General features: G+C 41.3%; 2 protein-coding genes across 3 annotated transcripts; one reads left to right on the forward strand and one right to left on the reverse strand.

Annotated features, from left to right (window-relative positions):
- Positions 1-492: 492 nt before the first annotated feature.
- On the forward strand, positions 493-9,484 carry mmp23ba (matrix metallopeptidase 23ba). Its single transcript, XM_085345019.1, has 9 exons — positions 493-643; positions 1,295-1,390; positions 3,668-3,884; positions 4,590-4,729; positions 5,155-5,337; positions 5,417-5,581; positions 6,431-6,541; positions 8,947-9,073; positions 9,186-9,484. Exons 1-9 carry the CDS (start codon positions 493-495, stop codon positions 9,358-9,360), a joined length of 1,365 nt encoding a protein of 454 aa, XP_085201145.1. The 3' UTR covers positions 9,361-9,484.
- A 1,221-nt stretch (positions 9,485-10,705) lies between these two features.
- Positions 10,706-27,286, reverse strand: cdk11b (cyclin dependent kinase 11B). 2 transcript variants are annotated; one of them, XM_085344093.1, is made up of 20 exons: positions 27,268-27,286; positions 26,416-26,546; positions 25,960-26,099; positions 25,255-25,382; positions 25,024-25,168; positions 24,523-24,659; positions 24,174-24,293; positions 23,954-24,052; positions 21,777-21,908; positions 21,628-21,702; positions 17,593-17,822; positions 17,389-17,479; positions 17,174-17,295; positions 16,972-17,077; positions 16,681-16,802; positions 15,252-15,359; positions 14,770-14,886; positions 14,215-14,363; positions 11,795-11,984; positions 10,706-11,259 (listed from the first exon to the last, which is right to left on the reverse strand). In XM_085344093.1, exons 2-20 carry the CDS (start codon positions 26,524-26,526, stop codon positions 11,167-11,169), a joined length of 2,415 nt encoding a protein of 804 aa, XP_085200219.1. In that variant the 5' UTR covers positions 26,527-26,546; positions 27,268-27,286; the 3' UTR covers positions 10,706-11,166. The 2 variants fall into 2 exon arrangements, with proteins under 2 accessions (XP_085200219.1, XP_085200218.1); XM_085344092.1 differs by having other exon boundaries at positions 24,523-24,698.
- Positions 27,287-27,399: the final 113 nt, after the last annotated feature.

Raw genomic sequence — 27,399 nt, forward strand, 5'->3', positions numbered from 1 at the left:
AAGCCCCGATTTTATTCTGACCTAAAAATATCTGCCACGCTGTAAGGAGGAGAAGAATAAACTCAGCAGCGTTACATAAACGTGCAAAAACTAATCTTGCCCAAAAAATAAAAAATCAGCCTTTGACTCCGCTTTGGCTGCATCTCCGGCGGTTGCAACAAGTGGTTTGACGGACGTTTGGTTTTCATTAGGTCGTCTCGACACTGACCCCCTGCCCCGTCTACAGTAACGTGAAACCAGCCCGCTGGCAGGCGCTCTGTGCGGAAGAGAGGCGAGCAGAGCTGATGCAGTCTGCACTGCTTTCACAACCCGGTCGGTCCGCGGGGCTGGACTGCGCTGCCTGCTGCGCACAGCGACCACAAGCTCCCCAAGTAGTGACCCACCAGCAGCGATGCGTGCTATGGCCACGCAGTAGCATTCACTGGAATAGATGGTGAAGCAGTCTTTTGCAGAAGGGATTCTTCTTGTTTTTGTCTCCCCTGGAGGTGCGCTATGGCAGCCATGGTGAGCTGTCAGAGTGGCAGAAGTTTACGAAACGGCGACTGGGGCTTCGCACCTCTGCTGGCTGCTGTGCTGCTCAGCTTTCTGCTTGCAGGGATGCAGCAGACCACAGCGTTTCCCACCTGGAGATTAGAGGTATGCTGTGACCACTTTTTCCTTGCAGCTGCAGAGTCCGGCACATAGTTGTGCTTATGAAGTTATTAAGATGCTGGTTACCTTTTGAAGTCACATAACGCCAAACTCCATTCAGAATTCTGCCCCATTTGCAAAACTGTTTATGTAACAGGAGACTACATACGGGGGTAGAAAAGTAAGGCTTATTGAAAGTTCATGGTGAAAGTGGCAGTAATGGTGAACCCAGCAATGAAACGCTGTTTTATATTGAGAGTAAGAGGTAAGGTAAAAGCAACGCACCATATATTTACCACAAATCCACAAAGGTTATTATCGGCTTTATTATTAGTTGTGCTGGCGGTGCCCACTTGACAATCAGCAAAACAGAGCAGCGGGTATCAGGAAAATACCAGATCATTTAGGAACGATGCACATCATTTTCTTTCACTGTTACATTATGCAAGAATCCGTGCAATTTCAAGCCATTCGTCTGGATCTTCAAAGATATTTTTAGCTGGAAATCCTCACATGAAATCAGTGAGTGATGGTAATAGGCATCAGATTCAATTATGTGAAGTTAGATGAATGCTGCTATTAGGTTATGTCTATGGAATGGGTCTCTGTGCAGTAATATCTTCAGCGAATTGGTTAAATGTGTTTCTCCACACATTTCACTCAGTGCCACCCACCCGCTGTGACATAGAGCCTGAGGGATCGCTTTATGTCACTGCCTTTGCCACACGCTCTCATTATGTGTCAGTCAAGAAGCCCGCTGGTGGGGATTACACAACTTCATGAAGTTAAGTAACAGAACAACCAAAGAGCATTTCTCATTGATTTATACTGAAATGAATCGGCAATTATCCACTGTAACATACTTATTATTTCTATATTACTAAACGAGATTAACAATATTTGTTTTGACAATGTTCAGCCTCACTCTGTTTCATTTTAACATGAATATGTGCGTGTTGACAAAAAGTGCGACAGACAGTCTGTGTTTTGATTTGTGTACAGAAAATCGCTTTTGTTGACTAGAACCCTCAAAGTCTCTGAGGTTCAGATGAAAATCATAATCCCTTGTTTAGAAATTTCTGGAAACGAGGTTAAACTCTTCCAGACTCCCCAAACGATCCATGTGGGATTTGTCCTCAGATGTTTCGCCCTCTGTCAGCTCTCACCGCCGGCTCTGAGGTTTAGTCTAGAGGACTAGTGGGTTTGCGGTTCATCTTTATTTGTGGCAAACATGCCAGATGAGCTTTGTGGTGAATATAACAAGACGTGACACATTAAGAAACGCGCTGGCTTTAACACCTCATAAGTCACTGAACGCATGACTCCAGCATGTCAGCTGAGGTCGGGAAAAGCAACTTTTGTATAAAACAGTGACCTATGCCTTAAATCTGGTAGTGAAATGTTATATTTAACACCAAACCACGAGAGATCGTGAAGTTTAATAACGGTGTGGGACAGTCTGGCCACCCAAAGTACTATTTTGGAAAGGAAATGAAGGAAGTACTGCATCTGTTTGTCTTGACTGGGTGAAGCAGGAACAGGAACTGGAGGACTGGGCGTAGATTCCAAAATGAAGGGAGAGACTTTGATATTTTCTCTCCATCTTCAGTGTTTTTCCTCAGCAAGAAACTTATATTTACCGGTATAAAAGAAAATTATATTTGTACTGGGTTTTAGTGTCAGAGATATTATATAAAAAAGAGGCATGGTACTCAAAGAATCCTGGAGTTGTGGTTTTACAGTAGAATCCAGCTTTATATCCAAGTGACTTCTGAAGTAGGACCCTACCCCTGTAAAAGTAAGGTTTTTCTCTGATTGGCTGCCCCTCACAAACAGATGATGCAAACAGCCAATGGTTTGGGGCTTCGGTGGTTACAATCAGAGCAGAGTGCCTGATATGACCATATTAAAGATATCCACGCTTAATGACATCATAGAGAGGCAAGAGAAGGAAAAATTGTCTGAAACTGAATGGCTCACGGGGACAACTTGTGCATAATCTGACCTTTTTATTTGAACCTTTAGCCATTTTTAATCAGCGCATCCACGATTTAACAGAGGTTGTGTCATTTCTTGCCTGAAAAAATCTAAATGTATCAGTATTTATGCATGTTCTGAATGCTCGTGAAAAAGAATCCCAATACTCTTAAGAATTTGTGGTGTCTTGCTCTCGGTTTTTCACTCAGACGATGATTGCAGTCACATGGAGACACTGGTTAGTTTCACACCCAAAGAGACTTGGCGAGCATGACCCATAGCCTCGTGTTGGCTGCATGTTAGATCCTGAAAGGACATTTCTAATCTTGTTGTCAGACCACAGAAGAAACACTTAGTCTGAAGCATACTGAAAACTTTCACTTTGCTCCGCTCTCTACTATAAAATCTTGTTCATCCCCTTGCATTTCACCTGACACACGGTATTCCTGCTCATCAGTCAGGCTCTTGTAAAGAGCCAGGTATAACAGACCAAGTGGTACTTTTCAACAAAGTCAGGTTTAAGCCTATATTCACCCAGCGCCTTCAAAAGCGTGTGCTGTGCACGTGTCTCCCAATGACTGCCAGTTGTGTACCCTCAGCAGTTTCTCTTTTTAAATGTCTGCCTCCTTAAAACCCCATTAAAGCCATCAGGCAGTGCGAGAAACATTCCTGTTGTCAAGCACAGGAATGGGCTCCTCAACTGAGAAATCGCAGCCTCTCTTCTAGTGCCGAAAAGCGGATTTATTGCTCAAACCCATTTCCATAGAAAGTTATAGATTTATTGCGAGGTGTGATCACTATTATGGAATATCTCTGCAACTCAACATCAGCCGCAGAATATTTATGAAAGCATTAAAACTCAAAGCACCCATAGGCAGCATTTCAGTGTTATAACAGAGTCCAGACTCCAGCTGTCATCCCCCCGAAGAGATATCAGACTCAACATACTGGTGAAAAGTATCAAACTTAATGCAACTTTTTTCTTACTTCTTTCCTGAGATGGAAAGTTGAAAATATAATATTCACTAATGTGACCAGTTGAATCTCATTGAATTCTTAGGAAAGCCAAATGAGTCTTTAGGATTCAGTTACTCCTGTCACAGTGTGAGGTCATTCATTCAAAGTTTCTCTTTGTCCAAGGAAGAAGCTCACACCACTGTGCTGCTCATCGGGATCCGCAAAGAGGCCCGGTCACAAGTACTTCACCTCTCCAGGAACAAGCGCTACACCCTCACCCCGGAGAAGCTCAAATGGGACAAGTTCAAGCTCACATACAAGTATTTATTTACAGCCTGCGATGCACAAAAGCAATACAAATTAGGCAAAGGGAGAGCGAATGTTTGTGCTAAAAGAAACCGAGATGAGAGACCGAGGCTCCAGATTTCAGACAATCGTGCACTATAACTACTGTTGATGTGGGTCAGCTGCTACATTTTCTAATCTTAAGTCACTGTTTGCACTGAACCTTGTCCACCAAAAGTTTGTCGAAGCACCAAAAAGTGGTCTGAATTATCATCTGACTGTGAACACTGTAAAATAGTGAGCACATAGGGGATTCTGAAAGTCACGCCACAGTTGCTTGGCTTCCAAAGAGTTGGATTGAGCTGTGTTAACTGTCAGGAGAAGATCCAGTAACTTTATTCATCCTGGAGCTGTAAAATGATCCGCTAACGGGAAGATTAGATTGAGCTAGAGGAGCTCCAAAAACCGTTGGTTGGTGGTAGACAAACTTTTTTTTTTTAAACAGCTTAATTTAAGTAATTTTCGCACTAGTAAAATGGATGGTATCAACAATTTATTAAGTTACTGTCTAACTGTGATATTAGAAACTATCTGGTCTCACTAAAACAGAGCGGTGCTGAGGAATGTGGGAATTCTTTTGTGTCTGAACAGTAGCTATTGTGTTTTGGCAGATTCCTCAGCTGTAGAGGAATGTGTTGAGGGACAACTATTAACCACACCGTGCTGTTGTTTCCGAGCAGGTTGCTCTCCTTCCCTACAAACTTGATGAACGCCAGCGATACACGTCGGGGAATCGCCAAGGCTTTTGGCATGTGGAGCGACGTCTCGCCGTTCACCTTCAGAGAGGTGCCGGCCGACCAAGAGGCGGACATCAAGATCGGTGGGTGCATCTCTCCCTCAAAAGATGTTGCTTGGTTAGTTCTGAGTGCCAGACTTTTCTGTTTCTCCCTGCTGTTGTCGCCGCAATTTCTTTGCCTCATTAAATCGCAGCACTGCAATGACATTACCAAGCTTATATTCAACACATATTCATAATTCTTAATGAAAAAAAATGTCTAACAACTTCCAGACATATCAGCTCATGGCAAAAGTCCCCAAATTCTGCTTTATCTGCCCCCTTTGGGTGCAAACTCGAGAGTCCTGCATAAATTCTCAGAGTGAGTGAGAGGAATGGTCGTCATCCTCTGAGTTTGTCATTTGTGATCCATCATCTCCCCACTCCAGTCTCCACAGAGCAGGAATAATGGAGGGAGGGCTTCCCTCCTTGGCTCTGAGCTATTTCTCTCCGTTTCTCTGTTTTGGCAGGCTTCTATCCAGTCAACCACACAGACTGTTGGCAGTCCCACTTGCACCATTGTTTCGATGGCATCACAGGAGAACTGGCTCACGCGTTCTTCCCGCCAACAGGAGAGATCCACTTTGACGACCACGAATATTGGATTCTGGGAAACATGCGCTTCAGCTGGAAGAAAGGCACGCATCTTTATTGTGTTTGCTGAAACTTTTAATATTTCATGCGTGAAGTAATGAATGCAGCAGACACCGAGCTGAGCTGTCTCTGTTGCAGGGGTTTGGCTGACGGATCTCGTCCACGTGGCGGCTCACGAAATCGGTCACGTCCTGGGACTCATGCACTCCATGGATCCCAAAGCTTTGATGCACCTGAATGCAACTCTGACAGGGCGCAAGCTCATCACACAGGATGAGGTGTGGGGTTTGCACCGGCTCTACGGTTTGTTCACAGTCCTTATGTTTTCTCTCACACAAACATTAAAGGTCTTCTTTTTGTACTTTCATAACACATCTGAGGATTTGGGGGGACGTATGTGGTCTAGATGACACATTGAAAGGCATCCCAAAGCCTCTTGATTGAATGAATGAGGCCCATAAAGAGCTGGGATCAAGACACATGATGAGGCTGATGACACATATGGCAGCATCAGGATTGAAAATGAGCATTGAGTGTCGACTGGTATTTCACAAGGGCAGAAAACTGACGGTGCATCTGGGAAGCCTCTCAACAGCCTGACAGAAGAACCTGCAGGAGAATTCATTCCCTCGGGCAGTTTGACAGGTTCAAGAATTCCTTAACGTTGTTGTTAAACATGGCTGAGGGAAAACAAGATTGATGCTGCCGCTGTCAGATGAGATGACGAATTGGGTCTAGACTCCAACTGGCCTTCAAACTGCATATGTCCTGTAAAGGACGCTGTCCAACATCCCACCGGGATGATTTAAGGCATTGCCCGGATCGGACGCTTTCTCAGAATGTAGTCTGATGCTGGTATTAGAAGCATCTAGATATTCCTGTAAAGGAGTATTGCTGCGCGCTTCTGATCAAAACCAATCATAATGTAGAGCACAATGTTTGCGTTTGATGACTGAAAGCGAAACATTAATGAATACTGTAAAAAATACTCACGAGTGGTCTTTAGCGTGTGTCATAGTGAGTCATTTTCACTGGCACAAAAAGCAGATTGTGTGTTCGTGTTTGGAGGGTTGGAGGTGTTCCAATTCTTTTGCCTGACTAAGAGCTGCCATCTGACCCTCCTCCTCACTTCATCTCTCCCCCCTCCTCCAGGATGTTTGGATCGTCTATTTATCTGTCCGGCCTGGGCTCGGAAAGGCTACTGCGAGAGCAAGCGCAGACTGATGCAGAAGCACTGCCCCTCCAGCTGTGATTTCTGTTACGGTAAGAAGCAGCAGTGGCAACGGCAGCAGGAGTCCAGGGGGAAGGAAAAAAAAAGAAGACAGAGAACGTTTTCTCTCAATTGAGCAGCATAAGGAGCTGCTGTGAACCGTTTGCCAATGGAGCAACGGGAGCCAACAGGTCCAGCCATGCAGAGCTGCGCTGGAGGTTTTCAAGGGTCTGATTTGTAGGGAGATTACACTTGGCGCTGGGAGAGTCTGTGTTTTATTTCTGGAGAGTGGCAGCGTTTCAGAACGCTCACACAGCAGGGCCGCTACCTGTCGATTGCTCTCTCAGTGAGGGCTGCTTTACACAAGTGTCACTCATCAGACAACTGCCTCTGTAGGTTTATTGTGGGATGCTGTGGTGCAGAGATCTCCTTTTTTTTGCACAACAAGAAGTGGCTCAGTTTTAACTATCACAGCCCCACAGACTGTGGCTTTCTGAGATTTTTTTGTCAGCAACAGGGGGACAGTGTGGAGAGAGGCAAGAGGATACGATTCCTGGCTCACAGTAATCTGTTCCTCATTGCTGATTGGGAGACGTTGTACGGCTGTGGAAAATTCCTGAGTGACTCCAAACCGCTGGAATTTCAGACTGTGGCTTGAGGGTTAGAGACACACAAGGTCAATTTGGATTTTTGCAGCATTAACGAGAGCGACTGTTTTTTAGGCAGACTCTGAGTTGATCACGAGGCGGCCTGTTGCGCTTGTCACCAGATGGGAGAGATTACACTGATAACACAGGCACACCGCCAGCAGGTTAGCAGCATGGATGCCTGACGTGATAACGCTGCTATCAATGATTTTGACAGTAATCAGCATTTTGGCGAGGCGTTTGTGAAAGCATGGGCGTTTCTGGGATTTAAAAACAAACAAAACATGGGGAACGCACGGGGGCTCAAATCAAGAAATTTATATATTTGGTGAAAAATAAATAAACAGAGTGAAGAAACCTGGCGTAGAAAACACTGATAAAAATCTCTCATGTGCAGCCCGACGCCCAGATAGACTATTATATCAAAAGTCTGTGTAGTGCCCACACAGAATATCTTTCAAGTACTAAAGGAAAATGACTCATCAGGCAGGAACATGCATTCATTCATCTGTGTTTCTCTTTAATGTTGCTGCTAGAGAGGATATTATTTACTTATGTACTCTCGGGTAGTTTTACCTACAGTAATTCTACATTAATACAGCGTTTCAGCAGATTAAAACAATAACTAATAAGTAACTAAACCTTAAAAAATATGGAGTACAAATGACACTATGTGCATCCAAAATATAGTGGAAAGCAGAAAGCAGGATAACTTAATTTCTTAATTTTTTGCTCCAATAAACAAGACTTTCTTGTACTTTTTTAAAAAAGTTTTCTTGATGAATGGTTCGCCAGGCTTTCTGAAGATTTTTCACAGCTTCTCTTTGGACATTGGCTGCTTTTTCACTCGTTTGTTTGTTTGTTAAGTCTCATAAGACTGACCTATCAATCATTCAATCATAAAAAAGATGCTTAACTCAAGGGATGAATCAGTGTTGTGTCTACACATAACAGACAATCTTAGAATTACTGCCAGTATGTAAAAAAAAAAAGCATCATCTTTTCCATTTCTTTAGTCAAATCTATGAAAAATACCAAAGATAACACAATTTGACAGGCATGGAATCGTATTTTTGCACCAACAAGATGATTCCCAAAGAGCTATTAGACAAAAACTTGGCATATCTCGGACCTCGACATTATTGAAGCAGTGTGGGATTATCTTGACAAAAGGCAGCCAAAATCCAAAGAAGAGCTTTGAATGCCCTTTAAGAACCCTGGAGAACTATTCCTGATGACTACTTAAAGAAATGACAAGAGAGTTCAGGCTGTGTGGAAGAATAAAGGTGGTCATAACAATAATGACTTTCAAGCTCACTAGAATTGCACACAAACTCTGTTTTTGCCGTATATACAGTATTTCCATGTATGATTGCATAATTTCAATAAACTGTTGCACCTAGTTCATATTTTCCTTTCAGGCACTGCTGTGTGAGGAAAGGCTGTGACAGCTGGAGACAGTGAAAGAAACTGAGGTTTATGGTTATCACAAATCTTTTAGTTCCTTTTTGATCACGGGTGGGAAACATTTATTTCATACAGCCACACTGACTAAGTTAGATAAAGTCAGCCAAGAGCCACACACCGGCTATATGAATGGAAACACAGCTACAGGTTAGAGTGATTAAATTACTAATATTCAACCCAAACGTTGTATTATCGTTTAAATTAGCCCACATCTTGCAAGTTGTCACACTGCACATGTGTATCTTAAGATAATCATTTTATGGTTAAGAACACCAAGTTATGACCTTTGCATTTCCTGTTGTGGTGCACCAGCTCACCAGTGTTTTCTTTTCTATCCTCTTCAGAATTCCCTTTCCCCACCGTAGCTCCCACCCCGGCTCCCCCAAGGACCAAACACAAGCTGGTGGTCGAGGGCAAGAAACTGACATTTCGTTGCGGGAAGAAAATAGCATCAAAGAAAGGCAAAGTACAGTGAGTGTCTCTCTCTCTCTCCCTCCAATATGTTATCAGTTTACCTGGTTACAGTGATGCTACAGTATTGCAGTTGCTGAGCGCCGTCTCTAACGTGCGAATCCTGTTTCAGCTGGTACAAGGACGGGGAGCTGCTGGAGTTCTCTCACCCAAACTACATCTCACTGAAAGACGACCACATTACTATAGTGGCCAACGCCATCAACGAAGGCACGTACACCTGCATCGTTAAGAAGAAGAACAAAATTCTCACTAACTACTCGTGGAAGGTACGCGTGCGCTTCTGAAGCAGAACAGCCCAGCTCCTCTGCACACTGAACAGGACATATTCACAGATGGTCACCAGGAGACCTCACTCACTAGGGCACATACTAGTATTTTTTGTTTTGTTTTTTAAACGTTCTTCCTGTATCCACGTAAAATTGTTGACCGTCTTTGTGTAAATGCGTTTACATCTGTGCAAAGAATAAATGCTCTGTGACAGATATTTTTTACATTTTTTTGTGGAAAACACTACCTGACTGTAAAAAGCTGTTTGTGGCAGATGCTGTGGTTTGCATTTTATTTGGTGATGAAAGTTCTGTGCAGCTCTCATCAGCTGTTCGGGACGATGACGTCAGTCTGGATTCATCAAGCCTGGACTTCTTCAAAGCTCTTTCAGCTAAGGCAGCTGAAGGAGTCCAAGGCCACCCACGGGATTCCTCTGAAAAATAGGGACTAATTAGTTGCACAGAAACCCAGAAGATATTAGTACTGTTGGGAGAACTCACCATAGCCTTCTACAAAATGTCCCAAATGTCTTTTTTTTTTTTTTTTTTTAAATGGACCTGAAAAACTTACAGAAGCCCTTGCTTTAGATGCATAGCATTCAAATAATTTACACACTGCCCCAAGTAAGCTACTAAAGCCAGAATAAACAATGTTGTCTACAGCCTTTGGAACCATTTGGACCTTAAACCGCATATGGAACACCTCAGACGTCTAGCTTACTTTACTAGTCGCACGCTGAGGCCAATAGTCTGCCTCCAGGGACTGAGCAGTCAGTTCCACTCGCAGCTCTCTGTCCAAGCTTATTCAACACATCAGGTGTAATAATCTGCAGAAAGGCCTACGGTGGGTCCAGGGGATAGATAAAATTGATTAATGAATATTTCCATTTAGTGCTGGCTCTGCGAGCCCCAGGACAGGAGGGGCCTTTTTTCAGTACCTGTTCCAGTCCTGCAGGGACCCGAGCTGCACTGTTTATTTTTCTTTGGCTCGAAATCAAAGAATTTATTGGTTTCATTCTGAAGTCAGAGTCATTTAAAAACAAAAGCAAAGCAAGCCGGGGCCTTTTTTTCCCCCTGAAAGAACAAAGTACTGAGACAAAGTGGTGCAGCACAAGGAATGACATCACTTTTGGACAGCAGCTACCAAGCTGGTTTGAAGGCTGCATTTCTTTCAGGCTCGACTTCCCTTCATTTTTTTCCCCCTCCTTTGGCAGTGTGCGGTTGTGTTTGCATAGCTTTGACAGAGTTTATAAATATGGGAAAAAAGGCAGACAAAACAAAGTTTCAAACTTTATTTCTAGCAAAAACATCAGTTCCCTGTCATCAGGAGAGCTGACATTCCCATTTAAATTTTAACATTATGCTGGATGGAACACACAGCAAATGCTGCATCATTATACAGTAGCTCAGGCAGCCAGGAAATACCAACCATTTATAAAACCTGGTCCTCTCTCATGAAATATAAAAGGGAAAATAAAAGTCAAACATGAGAGAAACACTTTCGAATAGATTTATGGTTGTTTCTCCTCTTTAAGAGCTACAAAGGTCACATTTCAGTTAGTTAAATGGCTTAATATTTAAAAAAAAAAAAAAAAACCCAAACAGGAAGAGTGGAAATTCAACAGGTTTGAGCCATCAGTCTTGCTGTGAGACAGTCTTGACTATGTGGTAACAGTTGTAAATGATCAGATACTGATCTGCTCTAAAGCTGTAAACCAGTGATACGATCCGGTTCCAAACAAAAAACAAAACAAAACAAGAAGTCCCACGAGTCTTTGCTGGATCTTTTCCTGTTTTCCAGCTGGGCGTCCTGAAGCTTGAGGCTCAGAACTTGAGGCTGAATCCTGGACCGACTGCAGATGCCCCCTGATAGCTGGTTGTCAAGTGGAAGCCAGTATCTCTCAGGTCATCATCGCCCTACAGAGACAATGGAAACATTCACAACTTGTAATATTAACAAAAACTTTTGAAATCTTGCACTTCTTACATGCTTATTACAAAACTGACCAATATTATTTTATGACTCTAGTTACCTTTGGAAACCCCTAACCTGAATTTAATGACGGATTTGATTACAACTAACAGTTTGTATTAAGACTATTATTATTAACACTCCAAATACTTAATCACAAGCTCAAGCTTTTTTTTCCACCCTGACGAGAAGAAAAGTGAGACAAAAATACACTTGTCATGGTCTAATTGGCGTGTAAGGCAGCAAATACCAACACTTAATTCCACTGAAAAATCTCAGTAGTGGCCTTAAGCTGCTGGGTGAGCCGGACCACTGCTGAAAACATTAGGAACTAAAAAGTGCTCATCATGGAAAACACGAGGAGGAAATACGCGGACACAAAGCAGAAGCCTGTAGGTCTGTAATCTATTTAACACAGGCAGCGTTCAGAAAGCCTGGTAGCTGTGTGTAATGGAGAAAAGTCAGGCCTAATGCTCTTACCAGGTGACTGTAGCCCAGGCCTCCCTCGGGTGGACGAGGACTGGTGCCTCGCTTCACCCTCTGCTGCTCGCTCTTAGCCGGCCAGGTGGGGAACATCGAGGAGTCAATGGGGAGAGGAGACTCCCTGAAGTACTCATGTTTGAGAGCCTCATCTGATGAAATCCTCTTACTGGGGCAGTAGGTGAGGAACCTGGAAAACAATCAATAATAATTTTAAACTTATGTTTTAGCAGCGTTTCATCAGAGATGCCAAACTGCCTCGGAGAACTCAGGCTTCTTGTGTGGACAAAACTGCCAGACCTGCTCTCACCTCAGGTTTTTTTTTTCTCTGCTATTCAAACGGGTCTGCCTTTTAGCTCAATGAAGGCCAGTTCCACAGTTGGAAAACCAATCAGGGCTCTGTAGGTAGGATTAACCATGAAGGAGCGATCTTTCTGTGCGATCTTTCTGTGTAATCAAAGTCCTGCTGATGGTTGTGTCTGATGCGAACATTTGAAGATTACACATGTGCCAGCTGACTTTTACTTTATTGGGTCACAGTCACACTGAGTAACGCTGGCATATAACTGGCATCAAAATGCTCGAAAAGCTCCATTTCACCGTTGTTTTCCCTACTTTTTCTACTCTAAATGATGTCAAAAAATTCATATTCACAATGTGGTTGTCTACAGAAGGACTACCCACCTAATCTTCAACGTCCCCAAATAATATTAACAAGGATCACTCTGATTATTCTGCAAAGTTACTCTTACATAGTCAAAGAACAAAAATGTTTAGTGTTTAGTGTATAACAGTGTATAACAGGCCCTGTAGTGACACAGTCTGAACACAAGGTGTGGTGCTGATGCCAAAGGCCAGAGAGTTTCTGCAAACAGTCGTAATTATACATGACAGGAGCAACACAGACTCAGACTGTGTCTGAGGGGAACCCTCCGTAAGTGAGTGCAGACATTAAACATAAAAGATTTTACAAAACAAATGATCTCTAATTTAACGTGAGAGGATATCTACAGGAGGATTAATGGCTGGGATTAGACAGACACCAGGTCTAGAAGACAAGAGCACTATACTAGCAACATAAGACAAAACCTGCTACTTGTGTCCAATGCACCATTTTGTTATGGAATTACAAAAATGTGCACTCTTCCTGTCCTGTAAGCTTGTTCCTTTTCTTGACTGAGGACCCAGCTGCTTTTCATTTGAGGACTACGATCCTATTTATGCACGGGACACCAGGTAATGGAAACTCATTATCTAACAGGATAGAAACAGGACAGAAAACAGGCAGGATTCTGGCTCTCTAGGAGGATTAAAATTGGGATCTCTTAACTACTACATGTTGAAATGGTAAACGTATAACAGGTTAAAGAGTTGTGAATTGAAACCTCCTTCAGTTAGACACTGAATCTGGGTCTTCAAATGCTTTCACACACAGGAGAGGTGTGATATTGCAAACAACAACCAAAAAAACCATTGCTCTGCAATGTCAACCTGCCAGATACACCTCCAAAGTTTCTCTGTACTGCTCCGTTGTGAAGCTTTTCTAACAGCACTTCCCTACGTGTTGTACACTGACAGCTGAAGTTTCAGCAATTTTGGAAATGAACCAAATTTCCACCAAATTGTGGTTCCTCACACAGCAGCACAGCAAACATGTTGTTACCATCCTCTGCAGCTGGGAGCTAGCTGACCAGCATGGTTTTGTCATTTACAGGTGTAGAGAAAAGTTTCTGTGGCTGGTTAAAGACCTGAGAGGAGAGTTGAGAAGCTCATCTGCGCAGTGCAGAACAATGCTGATCTTTGGAATGTGAGAGAAAGAATTATGAAGCCATCACTGATTTTCCCTATTAAATGTGTGTTTTCTAAAACATTTTCCTGTACTGTGGAGCGTCACCATGGTGAGTGCGTGTGTGTGAAACGGAACAAGGGGGATGGAACTGGACTCCTGCTGGGATATATCCACTACTGCTGTCATGTTTTAAGAAAGCTTGCCAGAAGTGCACCGACTAAATAAAAAGCTGTGGAAAGAGTAACAGAATTTGACAGGGTAGAAAAGGGTTCGTCCAAGTAAGGCAATTTCCACTGCAGGAGCCATGCTGATTGTTACCTAATACATGCTCTTCATCACTGTATACCAGTGATATGTGTTCTCTCAACACTGAAAATTTGCCATCAAATATTTACACAAGTCTATGGGACTTATTCTCTATTCCTTAAAAATGGCTAATTTATAATGTATTTGACCTTTCTTTTCAAATGGTGTCTTTATGGTTTATAACCTCTTTAGTATCTTTTGAAAACACAGAATCTACAGACACATGAAAACAGACAATAGCTGCAATACTACAACCTGACTGCAGTGCAGTGAAAGGAGTTATGTTTCTTATGCAAGAGTAAAAAAAAGTCTCTAAAAATCCTACTTGTTCATGAGGTCAAAGCCTTGGTCTGACAGCAGTGCTCCAAAGCGCTTTCGCAGGTTGTTGTAGGGGTATTCTGTGAAAGTCATCTTCTTCACAGCGGGCAGCTCGCTGTAGCCGGGCCAGATCTTCTCGCTGGGCGACCCTAGATCCTAGAGTCAACACAGACAAGTCAGCAGAAATACTTTTAGTCCACTCCCCCAAAAAAACAAAACAAAAACAAAAAGTGGACACGAGAGATTCCCAGTTTGGCTGATGTGCTCATTAACTGCAGAAGTGGCAAGTAGCCAGTCCTTGGTGCATTTCAAAACTGATCACTGGTAACAACAACATGGGAGGCCCAGGTAACATCGCTTCATATTGCTGTTATGCCTAATTTAGATCATTTAGTGTAAGGTATAACAACATCATCTGGGGTGACAGCTACCAGCAGCTCCACCCTGTGGTTCACTGCAGAACTGCACTCTGACAGAAAACCTTACAAGCAGTAAAAAGAAAAGCTTTAATATTTATAGTGACAATACCCCACCTTTTATAAGCACAAATGAAAGCATTTACCTTGAAAATCTTGTTAATTTGGTCAATTTCAGATTTTCCAGGGAAGAGAGGCTTCTGGGTGAGAAGCTCGCCAAATATGCAGCCCACTGACCACATGTCCACAGCTGTGGAGTATTCCTGCGGAGAGAAGAACAAACACAGTGGCAGTCCACAGAAACATAAAGTAGACTGTCTGCCTGGCACGTTCCTCCTGGAGTTTATGTGAAAGTGGATGCACACTGATGGGTCGCTAGGCCTCTGCCGTCTGACGGCATAAATCATGCAATGTAAAACTCTAATAGCATTTTGTGGTATTTGGTGTGTTACAAGCCAAATGCTCAACAGATGTTGTCTTCTATTGGAGAGATATGCCTTTGTGTAAAACAATCAGTCAGGATGATGTAACTATTATCTATGAAAGGCCATCACTTTACTGTCTGTAGTTTCAGCTATTGTATTCAGGATTCATCAGACTCCTGCAGTGTGTGAATTTGAATTCTCACCTTGGCTCCAAGCAGCAGCTCAGGCGATCTGTACCACAGGGTAACCACCACCGGGGTGTAAGGCTTCAGGGGGGAACCGTACTCCCGGGCCAAACCAAAGTCACCAATCTACAATCCAAGACGGATGAGGAGACCTTTGAAATGCTCTAGTTTGGGCTAAATAACAGTATTTCAGCATTAAAGATGTTTATATCAAAATCATCTGACCATTAAAGAAGAAATCAAATGACTGCAAATCCTGGCAGCAGGGAGTCATATTCAATTTGAAAAAAAATTACACAATCGAGTGTAATTCACATTATCTACTGCCAATTTGCATAAAATTCACACCAACAAGTGTCTGTAAAAATTTTGTTTATTTACACATGGACCCAGTCTTCACTACACTTTGCCAGAAATTCATGCTCTAATTGAATTCTACTAATCATGTGTTGTTTATGCAACTGTGTTCACGCTGCTAGCTTGTTGGAAAGACAGATTAATGAAATCACCTTTTGGATTTCCTCCATTACTATGCTTTAAAAACAAATGTGAAAGATAAAAAAAAATGTAAAAAAAGTGAGACAGTATTTAAGAGTCAAACCAGGACTTTTAAGTGTTGTCATCTAGTGACTGTTCTTAATGAAGACTAGTGATAAACCAACTATCAGTGTCTCAGGTTTCGTTCACACTGCAGGTCAATTCCGATTTTTTTGATCAAATCCGATTTTTTTTGTCTGCTTGTTGACACTACAAATAAAATGCGACAGCAAACGCACTCTAGTGTGAACCCTCAAAGCATGTGCAAAAGAAGACGTCACACACAACGCGCTCTATTTAGACCCAGAGCAAACAGTATTGTTTGACTGATGGCCCTTAATATAAAGACTTGTTTCTGACTTTACATTTAGAATTTTGCTTTAAGTTATAAAGTTATTTTGTTATTTACATATGGCCTAATAATGATCCTTATTGCTGTTTTAGAGAGGAGCGGTGCTTCAAAGGATAGTTGCTGATTTCTGTCAGAATCTGCAGATTATACAGTACAAATAACATGTTCACGTTTCTCCAACATCGTCTTCCCAACAGTTTCACTGGATGGCCAAGAAGCGTTCACGATGTCTTCTCGGGCGCTTTTCCGGCGCTGATAATTGGCGTCTGTCTTGTGTCAGTGACGTAAAAGACTGATTTAATGCGACCTGACCATTCAAACAGCAGTTGCGTTCTAAAACATCAGATATGTATCTGATTCAGTACCACATACGAAAGTGACCCAGATCGGTTTTTAAAATGTTGGATTTGTGCTGTTCACACTGTCATACCATGATCGGATATAGGTCGCACAGGGTCAAAAAAGTCGGACTTGATGCGCTTTCGCCTGCAGTGTGAACGTAGCCTAACGTTACCACACCATTAGTCCCTCAGAGTTAGAATTGCTCTCCTGGTATACCTTGAGAATACCCTTGTGGCTCAGCAGCAAATTGGACGTCTTCAGATCACGGTGAAGAATCCAATTATCGTGGAGGTGTCGGACTCCTCGGAGCAACTGAATCATCAGAGTCTTTACTTCTCCTGGAAGAGAAGGTGGCACATTGTACAGTTAACTACCTTCAGAGGTAAACCCAGAAGCAAAGAAACATCTATGAGATCTTACATTCTACTGAAGTCAGAAGATCTTTTTTCAACCTTTCTCTCACACAGACATACACGAAAATGGATTCAAGCAATGTATCCATTCTACCTGGCAGGAAGGGCTGCTTCATTGTTTCCATCAGACTCTTCAGATCATGTTCTACATAGTTCATCACAATGTAGATCTTGTCCATATTGCTTCCAACAACTATTTCCTGATAGGAAAGGATTAGTTGTATGTACAAATCATTAGTAGAAGCTGTAAATGGTGAAATGTTAATCGCTAAGCAAATATCAAAATGTTTTCTTACCCTTACTGTGACAATGTTTGGATGTTGAGCTTTGAGAATTGTATTGATTTCTCTTAAAGATGTGATGGGAAAGCCCTCCTTCTCCTTCTCCATCTTCAGCCTTTTCAGCGCAACAATCTCATCTGTGAACATGATACTATAGTCAGTTTTACTAAAAACAATAAACCCAGCTGAAGAGCACAAAAGCAAATAGATGAGTATCTTTCTTTTCATACCGGTCTTTTTGTCCTTGGCTCTGTACACCACGCCGTAGGTTCCCTCCTCTATGCGATTCAAACACTGAAATTCCTCAACACTGCGGCAACCCTGAACACAAAATGCAAGTCAAGATTATAACATACAGAAAATGGGCCAAAAATAATAACATACATCCATAATTTGCGCTCATATGGATGATGCGCAACATTTGTGACCCTAACCTGAAAAGCCGGCAGATATTTGGGCAGCTCCTTCTTCAGCTCCACAGGTGAGACTGGGGGAGACTCTGGGATGTAGTTCCCTTCTGGAGTGGCTGAACGGGAATGAGTTTGAGAGTGAGGGGTGGGTTCCCCCTCTCCTGCTTCTTCTTCCTCCTCATCTTCCTCCTCCTCCTCCTCCTCCATGTCCTCACCACTCTCTTCTGAGTCATGGTCAAAACGGGACTCTGGTACTGTGTGGTAAACGGTTACATGTTATAAATAATAGGGGTGCAACGATATTCGTATCGATATTGAACCGTTCGATACAGTGCTTTCGGTTCGGTACGCATATGTATCGAACAATACAATTTTTTTTTTTTTGTGTCCCGTTTGGATCTATAGCCATCAGAATTGTTGTCTTGAGGCCAAGAAAGATGCCAAGAGGATTTATTTTAAGTGGATCATCATATTGGTCCATTTGATTGACCTTTATTATAATTATGAATTTATTTTATTTTCAGTTGCAAACGGGACAGACATGACTGTGGGATAGGACAGGGGGAAAGAATGAAAGAAAGAGGGGGAGAGAAAGAAAGAAAACCAAAGGGGAGAAAAAAAAAAGAACAATACAAAATTTGTAATTTATTTTATCAACTTTCCTTCTGACGATGCTGTCTGTGTTGAGCGCTCAGTGAATCTGCATTTGACTACTCCGCCTAGGCTCGAGAGTGCAGCCTAGGCGGAGTAGTCGAACGCAGATTCACTGAGCACTCAACACAGACAGCATGGTCAGAAGGAAGAGCGCAGGGCAAGCTAGCGAGACAGAAGTGGACCTCCCCACCCTCATTCAGATCTGGCGTTTGGAATTATTTTGGTTTTCATGTGACGTATGACCCTGAAGGTAAGCGAGTCATGGACTAAAGTAAAACAGTATGTTGGATGTGCCATGCAATGCTCAATTACATGGGTGGGAGCTAGTGTGTTAGCGCAGTTAGCTCGTTAACGTGTTGGCCGTCTAGCCCCTCTGTATAGGGTAGCTCGTTAACGGAGATTTGCCGTGTTGTGGCGTTAAGGTTATTTCAACGAGATTAACCTGAAAGCACTAGTGGGAACACAACGAATATGACTGCACATTTACACCGACATCATCCTAGTGCAAAGACAAAAACAACAAGCATGCATGCTACAAACTTTAGCCGAGTCATTTAGACAGCTGTTAGCACAGGATTCTCCTTATGCTGCTGAGAATATAGCCCAGAAGAAGCGGATAAACTCTCTTTTCCAAAGATGAGTGATTCCTCAATCAGATACAGGGCTCGCAATATCGCTAGCCCGATGTCCCGGGGCTATCTCTGCCCTGCCTGTCGGGCTATTGTAGGAAGGAAAAATATATGTCAATGCTTTTGCATTCTTTCAGAAATGTAGCTGGGTAATTATGTCATTGGGTGAGCCACTGTCAATATGTGACATATTGAAATCGTGTTTGAATTTGCGCTTGTTTTTTTGCTTTCACTTTGCAATCGCGCGAACTGTGTATAGAGAGCGACAGCACTGATCTGTGAGTGATGATAATTTGCGCACCAATTCCTCTGACATCGTCTTATTAATTGTTAGCTTACTATGCAAACATGACAAGTGAAATCTCCCGCAGCTTAAACATGTGAGAGGTTGATCGCGCAGAGAATCGCTGAGCTTATGTGAGTGCGGCAGGATATATATTTCACTACGATGACCTGGATGATTGAGAACCTTCACAGACAGATATATATTTTAGTTCTGCTGAGCCAAATAAGACAGGTCAGGGTGAAGAAGTGACAGCCAAAGAAAAGCTTACCACAAAACGGAGAAGTTATGACAAATCAGACTATAAGGCAAAAAGAAAGTGCAGCTTTATGGTTTCATGGACAAAATAATTTCTGTGGCTGCAATATGACGAGCTAAAAAACAACACGCACAAGGGTTAGGGTTAAATTTAAAAACTGTACTTTTGTGTTAAAATATATATTTATAATTTTAATAAATGACAAATTAAAAAGGCATGAACATTTTTTTTTGTATCGAAAAAATATCGAACCGTGACACCAAAGTATCGAACCGAACCGTGAATTTTGTGTATCGTTGCACCCCTAATAAATAAGGTATGCATTTTAAATGAATACATTACAATTTAAATTGTAATGTATTACAAAATCTTGTTTTACAAGATTTTGAAAAACTCCTGCCAGGTTGGAGATTTTCGAAAACTCTGTTTTTGCGTTTACGTGTGGATGAGGAATACGGAGTTTGTCACGCAACATCAAAGGTGTGTGCCTTTTTTGACGTCACGCTGTGCGCCATGTTATTGTTTACATGAGATGAATTTCTACAATAACAGATAGACAAAATACTGCTACTGTTAATCTGACTATCTTCAGTTTTTACACGCTTACATATACACACGCAGTTACTGTCCCTCCATTTAGAAAGGCAGAGACGTCACGGCGTAATTTTACATGTAGTTGTTTTTCTGTGTAATAATATTCAACATTGCTATCAATACATTTTTCAAAAAAAATGCCTCTATGTGCAAAATGGGTTCAAAAACAAACAGCTGCGGGATACTGTTTGTCCGTGATTTGAACCGGGGGAACAAATGGTGGCAGGATCAGCCTGATATTATTTGTATCCCACTGTAACTTTACTGTATAAACAGCTAACATCGCCAAAATTTCAGGAGCAGTTAGTCATTATAAGAAGTGTTTGTGAACTAAAAATCAAGAATGTGGGATACTGTTTGTCTGTAAGGAAAACAAACTCTGCAGGGGAGACCTACCTTGGCACTTTTGCATGTAAAGCCAAAGGGAAGATATGCTTCATCATATTTTCTAGTCTTTGGCTTGGAAGCATTCATCCAAGCATTCATTTTTTTCCCCTTTCTTTTCATACTGCCCCCCCCCCCGCAATGGCTCTGCGCCCCACACTTTGGGAACCTCTACTTTAGGAGTAGCAGCAATTTTGGGGAATCATTTAGGGATAGCAAGACAACACCCACTTCGCTCATCGGTTGGATGAGATAAAGAATAGTTTCCCAGTAACATGGTTCATAAATGTGACACAGCACAGGAAAAGCTGTCCAAAAGCAGGACAAGAATCCCAACTCTGCACAAAAACAGCCATGTGATGGAGCAATCAAGAAGACATTCCAATATGTACAATATTCGTTTTCCATGAAATTAAGATAAGATCTCTCAAAATTATGTCAGAAAATTTAAATTACTGGAATTTTCAGATGAATAAACTCCAAACAATGTGTGATTTGTACACAAATGCTCATTCAGCAAACTTCTCAGATATGAGAGGAACATCCACAGCACAGTCACACACACCTGAGGTGTGACCCATCAGCCACCAAAACGTGCCTCATTAGTGATGCTGATGACTTTTCCATTTTTAGCTTGTGGCGATAATGTTGTGTAGATTGTGATCGAGGGGAGTTTTTATCAGAAGTTTAGTCATTTATGAATGTGCTACAGAGAGTATTTATTTTGCATCATTACTAAAGCACAGTAGTTAAAAACAAAAAACAGCCATAGTTTGAGTTAAAAATGATGACTTTAAAGATTCTTTTCTTTTGCCATGCTAATGTTGTAATTAATTTAGTGACATAAGGTCAAAACAATCAAATAAAAAAATCTATACACATCTTCAAAACACCATCAGAAAATGTGTTCTCTTAAATGTGAAAATCCTGTACATTTTTAACAGTACTGAATTTTTTGCACAGTAACATTTGGCTGATAAAATCTAGCTATACAGATGCCTTGATGTAATCTAATTACCGAATATAAAACTAAAGTAAAGTAAAGGGCTTAATTTAAGGAACTTTTTTTTCATTCTTGCCTGAATACTATTTCATACTATTTCTGTGTTTTGCCCTTATGGTGGTGCGATTGTTTCTTAAAGGCACAGTCTGCAGTGTTAGAGTCCTGGCTGGGTATAAAAAGCTAAGAAAAAAAAACAACTCTCTACTTCTCCAAATATGATTTCTACTCTCTTTGATATCTGAGGTTTACTCACCTGCAGGTATGTGATTTCCATTTTCCCTCTCCTGTTCAAAATCTTCCCCAGACTGCTCGTCCTCACTCACGTCTTCTGAGAGGAAGAAAGCCACTTTGATAAGCATCTGATGGCAGTGATAGAACCGTATGGGCCACAAATATTTGTACCTGCACTCTGCTCAGACCGCCCTGAGCCTGAAGCAGATTCCTCCTCTTCTTCTTCTTCACCCTCACTCTGGCTGCTGGACTCTTCTTCATCTTCCTCCTCATCTTCCTCTTCCTCAGAAACAGACGCTGATGCTAAATGAAATAAGGAAAGATAAAAAAACTGTTTAAAAACTGGAAATTAACTGCAAATTAGGGCTGCACGATTAATCGTTAGAAAATCGCGATCTCGATTCATACTTATGTGCGATCTCATTTCCAAATGACAACGATTAATATAAAAAAAAAAAAAAAAGACGACGACCACGATTGTACCGCATTTTGATCCGGGACGTAATCTGCATGAAAACAAGCGCTCACTCTTCCTGCTCAACAAATGACAAGGGCGGAGCCTTATACCACGTGATACAGAAGCTGTGCCGTGTGATGCTAAAATTAGCAGGGAAAAAACAACGGCGAGCACGTCAGGGATGACGAGAAAGTGACAGGAGAAAATCCGTCCCGGTCAACCACCCAAACATCAATAACGGGAACCTTATTCAGCGCTTCCCTATACCCGTCAAACTCCCGCAGGCACAAAGAAATTACGGAGGCTATCACTTATCACCTGACCAAAGATTATGGCTCCCATCAACACTGTGCAAAACGAGGGATTTAGGAAAATGATCAACACCCTAGACAAATGCTACACAGTGCCGTCCCGCAACTATTTTTCTATTGTTGCACTACCTGCTCTATACACGCAGTGTTGAGCAACGGTGGAGACGGAATTTCAAGCAGTACAACATTTTGCGGAAACAGCAAAACGTGAGACATTTTGCGGCAACAGCAAAACGTGAGACATTTGTTGTTTTTATGTTTATTTATTGTTTTTATGTTCAGTCTCAACTGTTACGAAGTTGATGTGCAGTTAATAAGTGCAATAAATATTTATACTGGAAAAGAAAATCGTGAGAGAATCGTGATCTCAATTCTAAGCCAAAAAATCGTGATTCTCATTTTATGCAAAATCGTGCAGCCCTATTGCAAATCTACAGAGCCTTCCTAACACAGTGAGCTGTGGTAGATATTTGTTGTCATCCTATTCTTCTGATGATGATCAGAAGTCTTACCAAGTTTGACCAATCAACGAACATCCCTATCAATATTAATCGTCTGCTGTAGTGGAGTCTTTGACATCCATTAAGTTTAACTTTCTTAAACTTAATGGCAATAAAACAGAATTCATTTTAATAGGCACCAGATCAAAACTGACTACAATTCCAACCAGTCTTTCGTTATCCATTGATAACTCTGTTGTCACACCATCCCCTCAGGTTAAGAGTCTTGGTGTCATCCTCGATAGCACTCTGTCTTTCACAGCACATATAAATATCACTCGGTCTTCCTACTTTCATCTCCGTAATAACCGTCTTCGTCCCTCACTCACACTACACAGTACCGCCATATTTGTCAATGCTCTTGTCACATCTCGTCTGGATTACTGTAATTCTCTTCTCTATGGTCTACCTCATAAATCCCTCCATAAATTGCAGTTGGTTCAAAATACAGCTGCTCATATTATTTCCAGAACTAGATCCACTGAACATATAACACCTGTTCTTAAACAGCTCCATTGGCTCCCAATTCACCTCCGTGTCAATTTCAAGATCCTGCTTCTCACTTTCAAAGCACTTCATAACCTTGCTCCTCCATATCTATCCGATCTTCTCCATACATACTCACCCCTTCGTACACTCCGCTCTTCTTCAGCCTCCCTTCTGTCAGTTCCACCTGCTCGCCTGACTACCATGGGACTCAGAGCCTTTAGTTGTTCTGCCCCGAGACTTTGGAATGCACTTCCACTTGCTCTACGGACCACACACTGTCTCCCCACTTTTAAATCACTACTCAAAACTCATCTATTTAGAATTGCATACACCTGATCTGTCTTAGGCCATTTTTACCTTGCTCAGTTTTTATATTTGCTTTTATACTTTTATGACTGTTTATGTCTAAATTTTATCTACCATGTTTGCTATATATGCATTTTTCTTATGTTTTTTATGGTATTGTTTACGTGTTACTGTAAGGTGACCTTGAGGGTCTGAAAGGCGCCTATAAATAAAATGTATTATTATTATTATTATTATTATTATTATCTGCTAATTGCTAAATCTGTAGGTTACAATTTAACTCACCCAGGGAGGATTCTGCAGTGCTAGTCTTCCTTTCATTATCACTGATATCCTGCAGATCAGCAAGCAGATCCTTGCTCTCAGGCTTCTCTTCTTTTGATGCTGCAGAAAAGAAAAAAATTAAAATTAGTATGAGTTACGTTGGAGCCACAATAATCTCTTAATAGTCTCAACAATAACCATTGATTAAAAAAAAAAAAAACAAGAACAATTTAAAACTCACATCCGCTTTTCCGTGTTTCACTGTGATCAGACCTTTCTCTGGGAACACGTACTGGACTACGGCTGCGGTGACTTTGTTTTGGCTTGTCATCATATTCCTCAGGTAGCATCCGAGATGGCACTTTAGATGAGAAAAATTAATTAGGTAATCACTGATGCAGGTTTGCCTGACAGGCTGCAGGGTCTAAAAATCCCAATCCATCAAGTCACAGTTTAGCATTTTGAGACATTTGCTTACTTGCTTAAATACATTTGCTTCCCCAGTTACATGAGAATAAAATTATGACTCTTCTTCTGTGTTGAAATTACACAGCTGGGAAAGGACACCATGTTTAGTTACACTCACTGACCTTCTCGTCGAGTCCCTCTTTCTTTGCGTCTCTCTTCAGCCCTCCTCTCCCGGTCTTTTAGCTCTCGTTGTTCTTTCTGCTGTTCCCAGAGCTTTCGGTCACGCTCCCGCTGGCGCTCGAGCTGCTCCAGTCGGTCCCTGTGATCCAAAAAAAACCCAGCAGAGTCCACTGGAGGTCTGTTTGGATAATCCAAAGTTCACTCTTGTCACTGCTTTCTTTGGTTTCTTTAAATGGACAGTAGTTAAGTATTAACTTGAATTATTTATGTTTCATGTCTTTATTTAATTTAAAAAAAAAACATCACATATAAAATTAGTGTTTTTTTAAAGGATCAAACACATTAGCGCTGACAGGATTTAACATTCTGACATGCAATCAACAAAAGTTCAACAAAACAGATTTTCAAACAAGTTAGCGTTGACAATATCAAAGAGGCAAAATTATCAGAAATTATCTGAACTGACATGAGATTATTTACTTCTGGCCAAAGTTGGTGCTCACCTCTCTCTACGTGAATGAGCTCTGGCCTGTTCCCTTCTTTTCTGCCTTTCCCAGTCTCGCCGGGCTTTGTCCTCTTCCCAGTGACGTTTCCTGCGATCGCTTTCGCGCTCTTTTTCTTTATCTTTGAGTCGTGCATGTTTTCCTGCTGTTTAAGTAACAAACAGACATGAAAAAACAGCCCTAAAAATAAAAATATGTATCTGTAAAACATGTGAAGCAGAGTCTCTGAACCTCCTTCAGCTGAGTGACTGCGATGACGTCTTTTATCTTTTCGCTTCTCCTCTTTTCTGTGGTGAGATTTGTCCTTTCTTGCTATTTGCTGTGGAGGCTTAATTGCTAGTGATTCGTCTTCTTCCCCTCTAAAAGAAACAAAGAAAACATTGTGAGGAGAGTTGCACCAATTCAGAACCAATATCTGTCTAATACCCTTATGGATCATTCCACTAAAAAAATAAAATAAAATAAATCTGTTCAGAATTGGCTTTATAACCACTTATAAGCAATAGCAGACTACTTAAAAGTCAATAATCTGCTACTATTTATATTAATTATATTATTTATAGTACTCTGTACTGTATTGTACTATATTTTGCATGTTCATAATTTTTTGCCCTTATGTTGTAATTTTGCATTGCATGTTTAGTGTGTCCTCTGTATTGTTGTGCTGTCCCAACTGATACAGCAAATTTGCTTTGCCGCACAATAACAAAAAAAGCCCAACAACAACAACAACAAAAAAACGTGACCTGAATTAACATTATACAGCAGCTTTAAGCTCTTATAACTTTGTAATAAGTTATTGCTGCTAACCTGCATGCTAGCTGTATGTTATAGTAGCTTCTGCTGGTTATGTATACTAATTTCCACATTTAAAAAAAAGAAGAAAAAGTCATGGATCAGTTTACCCACTCATAATTTCCCCCAACTTCCAAGTACCTGTCCTCCATTGAGTCTTGACGTGCATATGGCGAGTTACGAATTGTTATTTCCATTCTTTGATCCCGAAGTTCTCCTTCCTCCGGAGTGTCTCGTTTGGCTTCCCGATCATCCGCCTGTGAAGCAAGGCCCTTTGAGAACTGGCCAAGACAAGAAATCCAGAATTTGGGGTTAAAGCCTACAAGAAGACAGTGAGTACAAGAGGGCTAACATACAAAAAAAGACCACAACATTTTTGTATTTAGCAACTTCACTAATGTTTAGACAAAATTAATTAGGCTATGTTTCTTAATAAATTCTATATTCCAATCCTAAATTAACATCTGGGTTTTAAGATAAAAATGCTAACATGACAATAACTGAGACCTAAGACATTAATTCACAAATCTGTTTGTTGCATTCTGTGTCAGCATGCATGTGTAACATAGAGTGTATATTAGCTTTTAGATACTTTACATTTTTCTGGCGTTTCGGATCAGTTTTCTCTTGTAATTCTTTTCTGCGTTTCTTCTCTAGTAAGATTTCATCAAGAGTTTTAACTTTCCAGGTGTCTTTTTCGTCCCCCATCGGCGTCTGCTCTCCACCGCCTGCTTTGCAACACAAACACACAGAGGGTTCAGTACTGTCTCCTTAGCTTAGCTTTGTTTGAATCAGAGAAAGGGGCTTACCATTTGTTAATTACTGATTTAATTTACCATTCAACTGAATTAGGATCAACGCTTCAGAATCCCACCCCCGTCTTTGCTTTGGACAACTACTAATAAAAACAGATTACGGCTTTTGAAATAATTAAATAAAGTAACGGAAGACAATGAAAGACTTGCGGATTTCCAATTTTAGCCGGTGGACATAACATACACTGTGTACACGCTGTTTAATGCCCTCGTGCAGTGTGTCGGAGAGTTCAAGTGTTGCTCAGCCGTCAGTCATTTTTACCACTTTCATATATCAGAGACGCCAACCAAGTGTAGTTAGACACGTACAGGTCGCCACCAAAAATAAAATACCCAATATTAAGTTTATATATACATAGAGCAACAGTCGAAAAGCGACTTCTTGCTAAATCGGCTGACTAAAGCGGTGGATGCTAACAAGCTAGCTACTAAACGTTAGTTAGCGAAAGCTAACATGGGGAATCACTGCTAAACAACTTCAACAGCTAATAAGATGGTGTTGAAAGAAACTACTCATATTGCCAATAATGTTAATCAATTACACACATATAGGCGTGTGCATATCTAAAACTGAAAGCATAAATGCAGTTAACTTTAAAATTATTGACCGAGCGAATGAAATGGTCAAACAAACCTGAAATATGCGCAGCGGTATTATGGCACACCGGAAGTTACAACGCGCTGGTAACGTATGTAATACTTCCGGTGTAAAACAACAAGGTCAAATATAATATAATATAATATAATATAATATAATATAATATAA

This window comes from Diplotaxodon limnothrissa, linkage group LG20, assembly GCF_057381915.1.
Source record: "Diplotaxodon limnothrissa isolate DT_005_m linkage group LG20, D_limnothrissa_male_GT1.1, whole genome shotgun sequence".
NCBI classification, from domain to species: Eukaryota; Metazoa; Chordata; class Actinopteri; order Cichliformes; family Cichlidae; genus Diplotaxodon; species Diplotaxodon limnothrissa.